Genomic DNA, 15232 nt, shown 5'->3' on the forward strand with positions numbered 1-15232 from the left:
ACCAATGAAATCCATTGTAATTCTACATGTAGCCACACGATGACAGCAAAACATTGGAAAACACTTATTTTATCGTGAATCCAGTTGCAGAGGATTTTGTCTGGTTTATTTTACAAGTATTTTTTCAGTTTATAACGTTGTGCGATTTTTTTTTGCCTACTTTGAGTTTATATGGCATGGCGTTCATTTAAATTCTTACACCACTGTGCAGTTTTCTCAAAAAAAAAAAAAAAAACCTGCATGTGTTCTCAAATTAAAAATCCTCCAAACATGCAGTTGTCTCACTTTTACATCTCCATTGGAACAGTTATTTATAAAACAATTATTAGTAATCCAGTAAATGTACAATCATGCAGATCCTTTAGCTATGAGTTGCAAATATAATGTAAAAAAAAGGCACATTATAATCACTGCTTCTCCTAAAAGTTATCAAAGGGCTGTGATGTGATTGCTACTGTTCACTTCAAAACATATATGCTGGTACATATGAACATAATTTATATGGTGTTAGACAGGTAAGAAGCGCCTGCTTTGAGACAATCATCCATTCTATATTTGCGGTCCTGACCTCGAAGGATTTCTAACAGTGCAACAAACACGTACAAAAAAAAAACAAGATGTGACGTAATGACAAAACTTCTTTATTTTCCCATCCAAGTCAACATTCAACAAAGGCATTGTGTTTTTAAACAGATGGCATAAACATTTATTAGAAAAAAAACATCATCAAATTGAAGGTTTTACAGTATTGGCAGCAATGGCATTACAGTGGGTCAAATCAGACAGATTCATTCTCCTGTAGGCTTGTTCAAAAAGGCGAAAACAACCAATGTCGGCTGGTATGAAGAACTTTACAGGTCAATACTTTTGTAAAATATCTGATTGTTTTTATGGTATATTCAGTTAAAGCTGAACAATAATATTGTTAAGATGTTAATACAGCGATGAACGTGGGTTGTGTCATCAAACATGTTAACCACATAAATCAGATCTTGCGAGAGCTGAATACTGCATTGTTTCTAAATTGTTCTGCAAATCCAATGCCTTCCTAATGTCCAAATGTAAACAAAAAAATCCATACAAAGTTGTATTTTAATGTCTTTTGACATAGTTCACCTCTTTGCCTTGGCTTTTTTTCATGTCCAACTTAAATGTAATGCTTGTTAAGCCTGTTTCTCCTGTAAATTGATTGCAGTATCATGTGTAACTTCAGACAGTAATTAAATGAAGTTCAAATATTATACCGTCATTGATATCATTTTTTTTACTAAGAAATACGCACTATTGATGAGGCTATAACAACAACAACCCTAGAAGGGAAGGTACAACAACTATGGAAAGTGTTGGTTGTTCTGTTGAAATCTCTTTATCACAGTCTGTTCAACTGCCCACACGTTTTATACTGCATCAAGTTCTCAGCCCGATTTTGTTCATTCACACACACACACACACACACACACACACACACACACACACACACACACACACACACACACACACACAGTAATGTTTCATGGCTTCAGCTTAAAGGCTTTTAAACCTGTCATGCCGAGTATCTTTAAAACAGGAGCAGAAGCAACTGTCCCTCTCGCAACCTTTTTAAAACCTCAACAGCTTATGGGCACAAAATATAACATGGCTATAGTATTTATAGTGAAAATACTTTACACAAATATACAAAAACTATCTAATGAAGTAAACAAAATAACAGTTCTGTTCATCTGCATTTCTACTTGAAGTCCCATATCATTGTATCCTCTGACAGTAGTTATGTTTGAATGTGCTCATAGACATGCTGGTATCTATTCTTCAAGATTTATAAAACTATTATAAATGTGGTTCTTCTTTTGAGCAAGCAAAACTATTTTCCTCTTCACGGCTACAGTAGATGATACTGTATATTCACACTCTGAATCAAGGATGAAATGTAAGTAGGCTAACCGAATTGCGACCGAAATGTGGTCATTGTTTTCAAGACAATGTTCTTGCACATTGAATGAAAATGTGATACTGAACATATGAAAAAATACAGCATTTTCTTTTTTTTTTCTAATTCTCCACAATAACCTGTGGCCTCAGAATGGAGTGAAACAGCTTTGCTATGGTTTTATAAACAGTTAAATAAAGTGTATGGTTTCTGCTACATTTGTGTCTTGTACAAATACGACAATCAATACCAGGCAATAAGAAGCAAATGTTGGAATGCACTTTCCCTTGTAAGGCACTGTTCTATGATACTGCTGACATTGGTCAGATTGTTCATACATTAAGAAGGGCAGCTAGTGACATTCACAATCTGATCAGCCCAAATCTTGAACTGCAGGTCTACAGCATTTGTTTCTCACTTGCCAGTGTTGAGCCTCGACATACCCGAGACCCTTGGCTGTCACGTCTTTGTCTTGACCTAAAATGGTCTGCAGTACAAAAGAATATTAAGTTGCTTTTCACTGACATTTAAGATGACAGAGGATAATGAGAGATTTTGTTACCTTTCGTTACCGTGGTCCTCTTCCAACCAGGCCACAATTTTACCTTCCCAGCCAGGAACAATTGCTCCGTCCACAAATACCTGCTCAAAGAGAGAAGGAGCCGTTCAAATTTGCAATATTTTTATTTTTGAAATAAAGGTATAAAAAGCAAGTAGTCCGAACTATCCCCCAGTTAACGGTTTGAATAGTTTCCTTCTGTGGTATGATTTATCATTGAATTTTTTTATTCATGTTCAAATACTGTTAAATTATAACTAATTTCTTGCTGAATTTAAAGTATTACTTAGCATTTGTAAGGTAACTTCCTGCGGATTTTTAGGTGAATGCTTGGAAAAAAAGTGCCTTGCGAATTAGGAAAAATTATTTACTTTTCGGCCTAGAAAAAGTGATAAGGTTTTTTTCTTGGATTGATCCTTCCTTCTAAGCAACTATGGTAAAACTCATTATTTGGAATCATTAAAAGAGATGGTTAGTCCAGTGCTGTTTCTTACCTCCTCTTTAACAGTACCAAATTCAGGGTCCAGGGCCTTGAAGTGGTACCTGTAGTTTCCCTCTCGGTCCACAGCTGCCTTAACATCTTTGAGAGTCACTTCACCCAGCCTGTGAGATTGAGCACGTACAATCACCGTCTGCATCTTATTTTGTGTCTTACACACACTTTCAACGCAACTGACCTCTTCGGAATATTGATCATGGAGGGCGTTGTGGATTTTCCAGTGAAATAGAGGATTTTAGTGGAACAAGGTGAGCTGTTCGGGGAGTGATAAGCCTCTGTGAACAAACAGAAGAACAGTCAGCAAAAGATGAATGTAAGATAAAACACGTAGAAGTGCATTGGAGGGCGACGACATACTTGTGTAGGGCCGGGAGTCAGAATCCGTGTTCTGAGCAATACGTCTTGGAGATTTACCCCGTCCCTGCAGAATTCGTATAAACGTAAAATTAATTAGTTTGGCTCATTGGGGACTATAACATTTACACCAAGCTTCTAATGATTCAGTCATCTGTGGATTTGTTTAAAATGTAATAAGATTTTATTGCAATTTTGCTCAACAGCATGTACATCCGACAACGCAAATGTTTGGCTGCTGGCTCACTAAATTTGTTGTGTTTGTGCAATTTCAACCAATGAACTGTTTATTAGCAGAAATGTTTATTTTTCTGTAAAGTTGCACTGTTAAAGGCAGGTCTGGTTGTTTTCATACTCGCTGTGTGTGCAGGGCATGCAGTCTGTCAATGAGTGATGCGATGCCTTGCTCCAGGGTGTCAAGTGTGTGGTGCTGAGGATCGTGATCTCTGAAACTGTTCCTCAAACTCTTCAGTGCCTCTCTGAGGAGCTGAACCTCTTCAGCCTACAAACACAACACAAAAACGAGAAAAGTTCTGGACTCGATGGACTCGAACAGTTCTGAGAGTGAAATGTGTTTGGGGGGATCGGGTCAATCCTGTGGGAAACTGAGAGTTTCCTTGCTAATTTCATAAAGCTGTAATTTACCAAAATTGTAATTGGGTCTTGGAAAGCCTGAAATGTGCAAGTGTTTTGAAAGCAACGGTCCACTGCATCTCATAATTATTAGTTGCCACATGGAAAAGATCTGTTTCATTTACCCGTCTCAGAAGAGTCAAGTGAGGATTTGTTGTTTGTATTCCCAATATAGTATGTGTTCTAAACACTGCAAAACCACATTATGCTACTTCATACAATTAAACATCAATATAAGGCTTTGTTAGCACCAGTACAAAGATAGCAACTGACCCTTTGGCACTGCATTGCAGTGCAGCTCTACAGTATACTCTACAAAAGTAGATCTAATCACAAAAAGAGTGAAGACACATGGAGATATCGGTAAATCAAAGCTAACCAGCTATCTTGACAACAAAAAGAGGAGAGGTGACATCACTTACGCTTGACATCGAAGGGGCTGGATTTACAGAGTAACAATATCCGTTGTTTTCAGTGTGAGCGGAGATCTAGAAAAAGTACAATGTCCCATTACTTTTTAAATCATCTCTGGCATTGGGCTTTTGGTGGGTATTGAGTGAAGAAATATCAATACCTGTTGACTATCTCTGTTCATAAGCTCCTGCAGCATGTTGTTTTTATGTTCCAGATCTTTTTGCATGTCACTCTGTCAAAGACACACACAATAATACATGGGGTCCAATAATACACAGCCTGCGAGATCAAAACAGTTTTGTGAAAATAAGCATCAGAGGAGAATGATTATATTCCGACTCAAAACAATTGATAGCTTTTAAATTCTTCCCAAAGTTTTCAGATCATCAGAAAAGTATGCGGTTGGCATTTCATTTTTATTTTTTGGACAGCTTGATAATTACCTGCAACCATAGAAAGCACTATCTATAGTCAGGGGATAAGTCGCTGCTATTTTCATAATGTGAAGATAAATGAAAAAATAGATAGTTCTAAGTCACGTACCTACCATGTGAAAAACATTTATTATAGAAAGGTGGATATTTGGAGCATAACAGCCCAACATACCAGCTGTTTCTGGCTTTCTTCAAACTTCTGTTTGACTTGCTGCAATAGTCTGTCCTTCTGTCCAATGTCCTTCTTCACAGACACGTCACAGGAAAAGAGATAAGAAGGGATTATGTTTTTTGCAAAAACCCAAACTGCTGCGCAAGTGGTTTGTGGATTACTGTTTTGAAGCCTTTACTGCCGGCATGCGAGCCATTGCCATTCTTTTTGGAAAGAGAGTTGCCATATTTGGACTAGTGGTTACAACTCCCGTGGCGTGAGTGTGTCCTGACTCAGCACCACCATAGTAGCAGCTTGTCAATCACGACCTAGCCTAAAGCACACCCTGCATTACTGTCTATTCAACAGTGGCTGAACCCTTTTTTTCCAGCTCAAGTTCCACCGGCGAATGTCTCGTCCGGCTTGCATATAGACTTTTTGGAAAAACAAGGACGAGCAGGAAGCAGATGATTTTTTTTTCCATAGAAAAATTAAAGACTAAAGTTTGTTGAAAAAGGGAACCAGACGGAAAGAGCGTCAGTGATTAACAACAGCAAAAATGACAGCACAAATACGGTCTTTCCTACATCAAATTGCCTTTTTTCTCACCGTGGAAACAGATTTAGCGTTTAAGAGAGGGGAATAAAGCAGGTCAACAACAAAACCCTCTTCAGTTACATATTGCGCAGGAAAACAAAAGGGATGTTCCCCAGTGAGCAGCGACAAGTGAACAAAGTTAGAGGTTTTCGCTGAAATCCAGCACTGAGGCTTTTTTGTTGCAAGAAAAAGTTTGCACTTTTATTGTGCGAGGTTGAAATACAGTTTTAACTTTATAGCAGCAACAGCTACCATTGTTTGGTAACCCGAATCCTCATGGATGGTCTGCTTTGGGTGGTTCTGACTTAGCGGCTTGTAAGAAAAATCCAGGAAATGTAAACAGTGTTCACTTTTAAAACTAAAGCGTTGAGTTTTATTCATGTAACTTGTTGAAGAACAATTTAAATTGACCAATACCAATCATGAGTTTGAGAAACACTCACTGAACTTGCCAAATCATGAGGGGCTGAAAACATTAGTCTGCAGATGGATATTAAGAAGGACAAATCCAACTTTGTGCATTGGTCTGATGTGGGTTTTTAGTAGTAATATCAAATAACTTCAGACAGAAGTACTTTACCTTGCAGTCACCCCACAGTCTGTTACATTCTTCCAGTTTCCACTGCAGCTCCGTCTGCAACACATTTTCACGGCCGTGTTAACCAAGTTACCGCCGGAGCCTGACATGCACAAACGGTTCCTATAAAATTGACTTTAAAACATTTCCGCATTGCACAGACATCGGAATATTTGACTGCGTTCTAACTGATTTCAAGCTTGGGAAAGTTTTATACATTCTGGCCGTTGAGTTCATCCGTAGTCATGCCAGCTCGGAGCAGCTCTTGTTTCATTTGAAGAATGGAAGCCTCTTGAGTGCATAGTCTCTGCTGCTGGGCATCCTGCACATTTGCAGAACGACAGGAGCATATTTGTTACCCTCTTTTCAGCCTCTATCAAAGTAAACAACCCTATAGTGATAGTCGGATAAATTCTTGAGTAAATCTGCGGGTGCCTTACCTTGACGCCCTGCAGGTTTCTCATCTCTTGCTTACAGCGTAACAGTTCCCTCTAAGAAAGAACACGGTGGGAAATCAAACACATTACACTTCCAGTAGTAAGGCAAGCAGGTCTCTTATCGTAACAAAAGCAGACAACAGCATATGCTATGCAGCTCGAAAAGAAAAACAAATACCCTCAGCTCCCGAGCCTCATCCATACTCTGATCCAAACGACTGCGAATGACTACCTGGAGCATGAGAGAAAAGGGGATCAGTGTGTGACCCGAATGGGACTGAAAGCATGGAATCTGATACCCCTGTCATCGTCTAATATGCACCTGAGTGTGCACAAACACACACACACACACACATACACTCGGTAAAGAAAACGAAACACAATCGGAGTTGGACACAAAGACCCTGAGAAAAACAACGAAGACACTCTGATACAGAAAAGACAGAAGGCAAACTTGAAATCATAAACGGGATGAGAAATAAAAGGAGCTTAGTTACCAGTTGCTGGTCTGAGTTGCCTTGTTCCAAAGTCAAAGACAAATCCTTCTCATCCTCAGGCAGGGAACCACGCAGAAGCAAGGCCTTAAAAACACAGAAGGGGTTACCGTGTGACACCACTGTGAAGTCATTCATACCTGATATATGTAGAATATATCAGACAAACAGCATTCAGCCCCTACAAGTCATAGATATCGGTCATCTTGCCCCACCTTTCATACCAGAAACTCAGACAACAGTGTTCTGTTCAAACACTGTGCAAAGTCAGTGGACTCGGGTACAATGAGTTTCAAGATTTTGCGTTTTCGGCGTTACGTTTCCTTATTTGCCTGAACCACGTGTGACCACGTTTGATGATACTACAGCTAATTCTCTCCTTACCAGTCTTTAAATGTTTCACGGCTTTGGTTGTCTATTTAACCTCGCAATGCCACAAAGCACCACGTGAATTGGGTCATTTGCAAATTTCGCAAGACATCAATTAGGGGGATCATTTTCAGAAAATTATCTTAAATTTTAAATGAATAAGAATAGCCCTTTTAGCCCTTGATAAGGTAAAATAAAGAATAAATTGGTTAAAATTGCAATTCTATGATTATTATTATTTATAATTTTATTCTTTTCCTGACAAATCATATAAATATTTTTTCCATTTTGCTACTCAACAATTCTTTTTTGAGAAAAATCCCATTAGTATTTCTTAAGATGACCTTATGCTAACACATGGACTGATATATTACCAAAAGTCTAAATAGCACACTGTGTGGCTATTATTGCAGCCACAAAAAAAATAAAAAATAAAATAAACTTATATTGATGACATTCATTTAAAATTAATATAGGTTTATAGGGGTGTATATGTACCTTTGTGTTTACAAGTGAAATATTTCTGAAACAAGTGGCAGCCATAAGCCTTATTTATTTAGAGGTAAAGGAAATGAAAAGTTTGAAAGTAACTGTTTAACCCACATGAAATTCTCATTACATTAAACACAGCAGCGCAAAAGCCTCAAACTCCACCCCCATTCCAATAGTGTTTACATATAATTGCAGGTTCAATGCATTTTGACACTGCCTCAAATATGCAGACTCAATTGGTACCCCGGTGGTTCATCACCCCCATATTTTCCATGATACTTGTCATAGGGAAAGATGTCGAAAGCCTCACATTATAGCAGTTAGTGTACAAACTTGCATGACAAGAAATTGTCACACTCTGAAATATAGTTCCTGCTTGGTATTTTACAGTTTATAACCCACGTTTACGCTGGTGGTTTTTGCAAAAGAAAACATAGTGACGTAAACTATGACCGGAAGAAACAGAAGCAATAACACATCAACATATCAGTCAATAGTAAAGGATTAAACTTCAGTGTACCTGTAGAGCAGACACCATTTTACGTGTTTCCTGAACCTCCTTCTCCAAACTTTCACTGACGGCATCCTCCCAGACCGTCTCCTCTGGAACGTTAGATGACTCCTCTACAAGCACACATTCATCCAGAAGCGCAACACATGAGTACAAGACTACGATTTAAACATCTTTGTTCAGCCGACAAGAAAAGGAATTTTCTCAAATTCACATAAATCAGCTAGCAGCGGGATGCAGAACAATCTTTGGCATTACAACCGGGGAACACCAAAATAAAAAGCGATACTAAAAGATAAGGGAGAGACGAGATGTCTGCTCAGGACCACTGCTGTCGGCATACAGCAGCTTGATAGCAGAGGAGATGAAAGAATTCAAGAAGCGGTTAGCTTTTCGAAGCAGCGCATGATATCGTCGGCCTAAAGGCATGGGAGGGAATCGGCTGGAGAAAAACAAGTTCAGACCGTCAACTAATGGTTTCTTCTGTATCCTAGACCACAAAAATATTGATAAAGGTTACATAAAATGTCCTGAGAGACACCGAGAGTTCGATTTTTGTATCAAATAGGTTCTTTGTCGTCCTTGCTTGGTCATCGACGTTCACCTGAGCTGTAAGTTACTTCCTATTCCAGGGTACATACGGGATTTAAAGTTTAAAATTCTTGACTCATTTTGATGCCCGGCTTTTCACAACTTTCATTTTAGATCATGGAATTTATCATTGCACTTTTTGACAAAGACAAATGAGTCTTTAAGGGAGACTATAGACTCAATGACAAATCCCACTGTGCATCTCAACACTTGTGCGACTTTTGCTGGTAGAGAACTGACCTCTGCTCTCCTCTTGTCGGTGGTCTTCCTTCTGCCGGTCGGGGTCATTGCTGAGAGGAATTCGTGGAGATGGCAGTGGACTGACAGCGCTAAGGCTCGAGAAGAACAAAACGCTGATTAATCCATTTATTCTGAGGAGGCATGGGGGGCTGTGCAATGCGATTACGACCGGTAAAACATGCTTCAAATACAGATTCAAATGTGTGCTTAAGCAGAAAAGAAAAAAATGGACCACTACATTTTCAGCATCGCTATCATGGAAAGATGTGATTTGGGGTCAAGGCAGACAAAGAAGTCTTAACATTAACTTTAGAATGGCATTGCACACACACAGATGTAACATCACATCCGTATCCATAAGGAAAACTGTTACGTGAAAATCTCTGTTGTGAAGCACATTTGCAATCAGACTTAATTTCTTCAAAAAACCTAATCATGCTCGAGTCCTGTCAGACTCATGCTCGGTGATGCAAAGACATCGGAAAAGAGTAAAAGAGGCAAAAGAGGCAAAAGAATAGGTGAAGCGGCACGAGAATTTCACGTATCCTAGCTTACGAAGGAGCTCACACATCATGGCAATCATGGTTACACTATAAAAATACTAAATCCAAGCATGACGAGAACCCTCTCACAGTCTTACCACTTAATCTGCGTCCCCCCCATGTCGCGCTACAGGTAGCTTGAACTGTGCATAATATTTCCAGAGAGTCTGCCTTCCGCCGTGCCTCGACCCAACAAACTCATGACAGTTTGGGAAGTTCCTGGCTCTCACACACCCACCCTCTCAGCCTCCAGCTAGATACATGCAGCCGTGACAATCAGCGCAGTGTATCCTGCCAAACATCTCTCTCGTCATGATGCCGCACAGGTCAATACATCGACGCGCACTTCAGGCTGAATTTCAAGATTATATCGACGTAAAAATTCGACATTCCCCTCTCACTATTCTTATTTGAATGTATTACAGGAGTTCAGCCTGCTGAGCAGCGAAAACACCACAAGCTATAGTTAAAGTGAACATGTGATCGGAGAAGATAAAGACTTATTTTTTTTCTCCTCAATCATCTGCCTCTGTTTCGCCCCAGTGTTCAAAACTAAAACACACATGAACAAACACACACACACACACACACACACACACACATAAAAGCCCAAAGTTTTGTGTACTAGTCATATGCTTTCTCAGGCAGTAAGAGACACACACAATCACACACACACACACAACTGAACCACGGGATATAAAACCCCTGCGTCTCCAGAGGTAGGTGCTAAATGTGTCTAATAAAAGAGACGTTGTATAAACGTAACTGCCAGCATATTAGGGTAAAACAGTGGAAGTGAAGCCCTAGTGTCTTTTCTAGATTACATAGATGACATAATAGTGAATCATAATTTGATTTTTGTTTTTCAGAACGGTGAAAGGTTTTGATATAGTACTTGCGGAGTCTTCATATCAGCAGGAGTGCACCAAATTATTAAACTGTTAAAATTTCACACAGCTCTCACCCTAAAATAATGACTGATAAATATAAGGGGTTTTTGGAATCAGTACATTTACACCATTTATTTATCACATAAACATTATAGAAATCAACGTTTTTGACCACAGCTTTCGACTCAATACAATAAAAAGCAAATACAAAAAAAAAAATTGTTTTAATCAATACAAGAATGTCATCCCTAAAATACAACGGCAATGCTGCAGGTATTTGCAATATTTTAAAAACGTCTGTTGAACCTTATATAGAAAAGTGTTACGGCAAAGGGTCGGTTTCGTTGTTCAGTTTAATTTGTAGGACAATGTGAGGAGATGAATGCTTGGGGAATCAGGCCGAAATCAGAATTCAAATTGACATACATGTAATTTTTTTTCGTAAATATTATGCACATATATTGAGGAGTGAACCCCACCATCAAACTCTCTTTGCCCGTGTTGCATAATTTTACCTCTTGTCTTCCGGCATTCAAACTGCAGTAGCCTCTATTACTGTTTTAGACAAACAATGTTATCTTGTACTTCTTAAATGAAGATTTACTGGGGTTCTATCATTTATTATTGTCACAGCCCTTGTTTTAATTTCACAACCTTACAAAACAATGCCAGTCATACCCAAAGAAGGACAATGGAAACACAACAGTGTCAAGTTGCATTTTAAATGATGCGAATTAGAAAAATTGATTTCAATATCCATCGATTTTTGCAGCAATTTTTTTGTAGAACTGTGTCTTTAAAAGAGACAATCCTAGCTGTCACAACCCCCTTTGGGCTGTGTTGAACATTTCTGTTTAAGAATTTGGTGTGTTAATTTTTCCATTATAGACATCCTGTTTTGTTTTGGTGATTATTCCAGGATATTTCCTCTTGTATCGCATGTTCATGTGTGTATCTGCCACAGATAGTCAGTTATTCACTGGTCATTTACTGGTTATTGGAATCATTTGTTAAGTTTTTTGACCTCCAGCCTGCTGCTGATTGTCCAATCTTTTACTTTAAAATAGCCTAAAAAAAAAAGGTAAAATTAAAAAAAAATGTAAATGCTTTTTTTCAACATATATTAAGGTGCTTTACCTTATTATTTACTGGAAATTTTAGAAAAAAAATATTTCAGGAAAAACTACCATTTCCAATCAGCCTCCCTTATTCACTAATAATTTTTGCTAGCAATGAAAAAAAATCTCCATACTGATCAACAACCCCTGCCATTCCTATAATTAACAACGGTAATCTGAGCTAAATTGATGATATATGTATATATATTCTCTCTCCATATATACAAATTCAAAAAAACACATTTGATATGTTGATGATGTTGGTAATGTAGAGAACAGTCAAAATAAGTAATTTATTCTATAATCAAGATCGGCATGTGATTCCCATATTTATAATAATCCTTATGACAATTCGGACATTCGGACCCCCTTGTGCAAGGGACGATTATACTCAAGTTTCTCTACTCAATGAATTTGGTTATTCATTTGTCTTCTGAATTTCATACAAAATCCATACAGAATACACTATTTTATCCCAGCTTATCTATTTATCTATGTGCATGCACTACTTATGATATGAGGCTGACATTGTTAGATAAACAAAAACAGATTAGCAAATTACCTGCTTGAATGAGGATTGTTCTGTTCTTCCGGAGTTCCTCTTTCATACTGCTGAACCAGTGCACGGACGCACACTGACTTTTCCCCATCCACATCCCAGCCACTAGAAGATGTGTTGACATATGGATATTAGAAGTGTAGCAGTACCGTAACCATGGCCTCAACCACTGAAGCAATGGCAATTTGTAGACTTGTCCCGCAGAGACTGCAAAAATATCTAATAATTGCTGCATCAGACAGCACTAGGATATAATGCACACTGTTTCTCTTCTGTGATGACTTAATATAATATTTACTTTGGTGCATGGACATTTACATTTAGCTTACCTGTGAAAGCGTGCAGCACTCGCAGGCAGTGAGGCATCGTGTCGCGCCGATGCCAGTGCAGCGGCTGCACCCTGTGCTAGTGCAACGGTGGACAGGGGGTTGTGATTGGTACAGCTTCTTGTCAAGCTCCTCCCACTTCCAGAGGCAGCCCTTTGATTGGCTGAGGGCTTAAAGTGGGCAGCCAATGCCAGAATGACCCTCATTACAGATTTCAGATTGCCATCAACGATGTCTACAGAAAGAACACACAGTTCTCAATCATTAACTGAACATGTGAAGCAACACACACAACAGATAACGATCCAGGGAAAGCCAGAATAATGATTTTAAATTGTATTGAAAGAGCTGTGGAGACTTAAGTTTTTTGCTGTTTTTTATTTTGGTATGTAAAACACTGCATTTGCATAAAATATGAGATGATGAGATGAGATGAGATGAGAACAACTTTATTAATCCCGAAGGAAATTTTTGTGCCAGAGTTTCAAGTAAAAACATAACAGTAATAGACAATAGTGGAAAGGAGGAAGAATAAGAAATATAATGAAATATAAATTGTCTTAGCTGTTAGCAGTAACTACAAATATAGTAACTGTAAAAAGTAACTACAAAATAGCCATTATAACATGCAGGCCATGTGTTCTAAGATATTCAACGATGTTAAAAGGAACTTTAAATGCAAGGAGAAATTCCTCTTAACAGGAAAAGAAACAGCCGTATTTGTAATTTACCTTTTGCGGATATGTGTGGCATCCGTATGTGTCTGGAGGAAATGAACTGCAATACTTGCTCCACATTCTTCCGGCTCTCTTCTTTGTTCTGAGGCGCCGCGTAAATACCCTCCAGCACTTCCCCAGCTGCCAAATTAAAGGAGATTAATGTTTTTTTAAAAAATGTGTTGTGCTTATCCTTTTTGTGATGACATAGCCTGCTTTGGAGAAATGAATATTCCTTTACTGCATGGTATCATGGGAGGTGTGTGTGTGTACAAACATGAACGTGTATTCACCAACTATCTCTATCAGCTGTGTGAGCACCACCCCATCCTGCAGATCGCGTCTGAGGTCAGCGATCAGCTTCAAACCCGGGTTCCTCTTCAGCTGAGAGTTCACCCAGGAGACGTAGGCCGCCAGCTGCTGCTGCAGATGCACACCGCAACACACACACACACACACACACCACAACACACACACACAAACAGACGTCCGCACGAAAACACCCTGCGTGTTACCACAAATGAGAGACACGGAAGGCTGGATGACATAAAAATGGGTTCCTTTGTTCGTGCTGTTGCAACAAAGGGTTTTGGGGCAAAGGGGGGGCGAATGTCCCAATTTGCGTTTTGCGTTTAACGTCGCTGTCAAGTTGAAAGTTGCAAGTTACCGGAAACGGACCAAAGTATTTATCGACGAAGGGGAGAAGTTTTTCTCCCCACGCCGGTTCCGTTCGGTCACGTGACAGCGTGTCGTCCGGGATACCCAAGAACCCTCCCCGTTCTCCGTACACACTAAAGTCCACTTGAAATAATCAAATATATATTTAAACCGTTTTATTAAAAGTGTTATTAAAACCAAGAATTGATTGTGAGACGCCGCACCGCCCCCTCCGTTGTGCTTACCTTGGTATAAGCTACAACGCTATAATATAAATAGCATCAACATTAGCTTACCTGTTCGTTACATTGTATCGTTAAGTGTTTGTAGACACGTCATATAAACACATTTCTCAACAGAAATGTGCTACTTTGTTAAGTTCGTTACTTTTATACCGACATGACTTGGTTAGCGCATTGAATTTCAAAAAAAAAAATGTCGTTCACCGCGTACAATTTAACGGTAACATTAGATAAAGTCGTTACCTCGTTAAAGCCCCCATGAAGAACCTCATCCAGCAAACTTCCTCTAGACAGTGAGGCGATCATCCTTTAACTGGAAAACCCATTTACGCTAGCAAGCCGGCTAGCTACATTCAGCCCCACAATACACGCCCGAGACAACAGGCAGAGCCCCGTTTCCAGGCACCGCCGCAGTCCCGCAAACGTCAACGCGCGGAGACAATTGAGGGATCGGAGGAAACGGCTGCCCTCGCTGCTACCGTTAGTTTGGGTACCGGAGTCAAGCTACAACACGGCGATGCAGGTGGACTTCCGGTTTCAAAATAAAAGCTTTATTCGTAAACTCAAACGCTTATGTGTAAATGGTCTTTTCTTTTATGAAGGTTGATTCCTCAAAGCTCACTTTCTTTGTTCAATTCTAAAATGTTGAGTTTATTCATGGAATGACATGTATTCAATGGCGTCCAGGCGTCAATGGAAATAAATGCATGCCCCTTGTGTTGCCCTCACGGATGAGGGCAACCAAACCCCAACCTGCTTCCAGGGCATCTCACTGCTTCAATGTGTAGATATTTTGAGGTTGAAATTGCTTTTTGAATTTCCTCACACCGAACTAAATGATCTCCATTAAAATCAATTTGAATAGGTTCATATATTTACTTACAATGACGAAAGAATGCAGAA

The 15232-nt window shown here is 39.2% G+C and overlaps 1 protein-coding gene across 3 annotated transcripts; it reads right to left on the reverse strand.

Moving 5' to 3' along the window:
• Nucleotides 1-1441: 1441 nt before the first annotated feature.
• Nucleotides 1442-14797, reverse strand: LOC147216641 (dixin-like). 3 transcript variants are annotated; one of them, XM_086176838.1, is made up of 21 exons: nucleotides 14573-14797; nucleotides 13724-13853; nucleotides 13446-13571; nucleotides 12718-12949; nucleotides 12392-12493; nucleotides 9280-9368; nucleotides 8458-8561; nucleotides 7080-7163; nucleotides 6761-6814; nucleotides 6586-6636; nucleotides 6363-6467; nucleotides 6149-6202; nucleotides 4993-5064; nucleotides 4547-4618; nucleotides 4395-4460; nucleotides 3695-3841; nucleotides 3343-3406; nucleotides 3164-3260; nucleotides 2981-3089; nucleotides 2490-2569; nucleotides 1442-2414 (listed from the first exon to the last, which is right to left on the reverse strand). In XM_086176838.1, the coding sequence occupies exons 1-21, from the start codon at nucleotides 14633-14635 to the stop codon at nucleotides 2405-2407; spliced, it is 1911 nt and encodes a 636-aa protein (XP_086032964.1). In that variant the 5' UTR covers nucleotides 14636-14797; the 3' UTR covers nucleotides 1442-2404. The 3 variants fall into 3 exon arrangements, with proteins under 3 accessions (XP_086032964.1, XP_086032963.1, XP_086032965.1); XM_086176837.1 differs by having other exon boundaries at nucleotides 9280-9374; XM_086176839.1 differs by lacking the exon at nucleotides 1442-2414 and having other exon boundaries at nucleotides 2486-2569; nucleotides 9280-9374.
• Between the last annotated feature and the right edge of the window lie 435 nt (nucleotides 14798-15232).

This window comes from Fistularia commersonii, chromosome 29 (genome assembly GCF_037954325.1).
Source record: "Fistularia commersonii isolate RoL2024-O1a breed Wild chromosome 29, RoL_Fcom_v1.0, whole genome shotgun sequence".
In the NCBI taxonomy this organism is placed as follows: domain Eukaryota; kingdom Metazoa; phylum Chordata; class Actinopteri; order Syngnathiformes; family Fistulariidae; genus Fistularia; species Fistularia commersonii.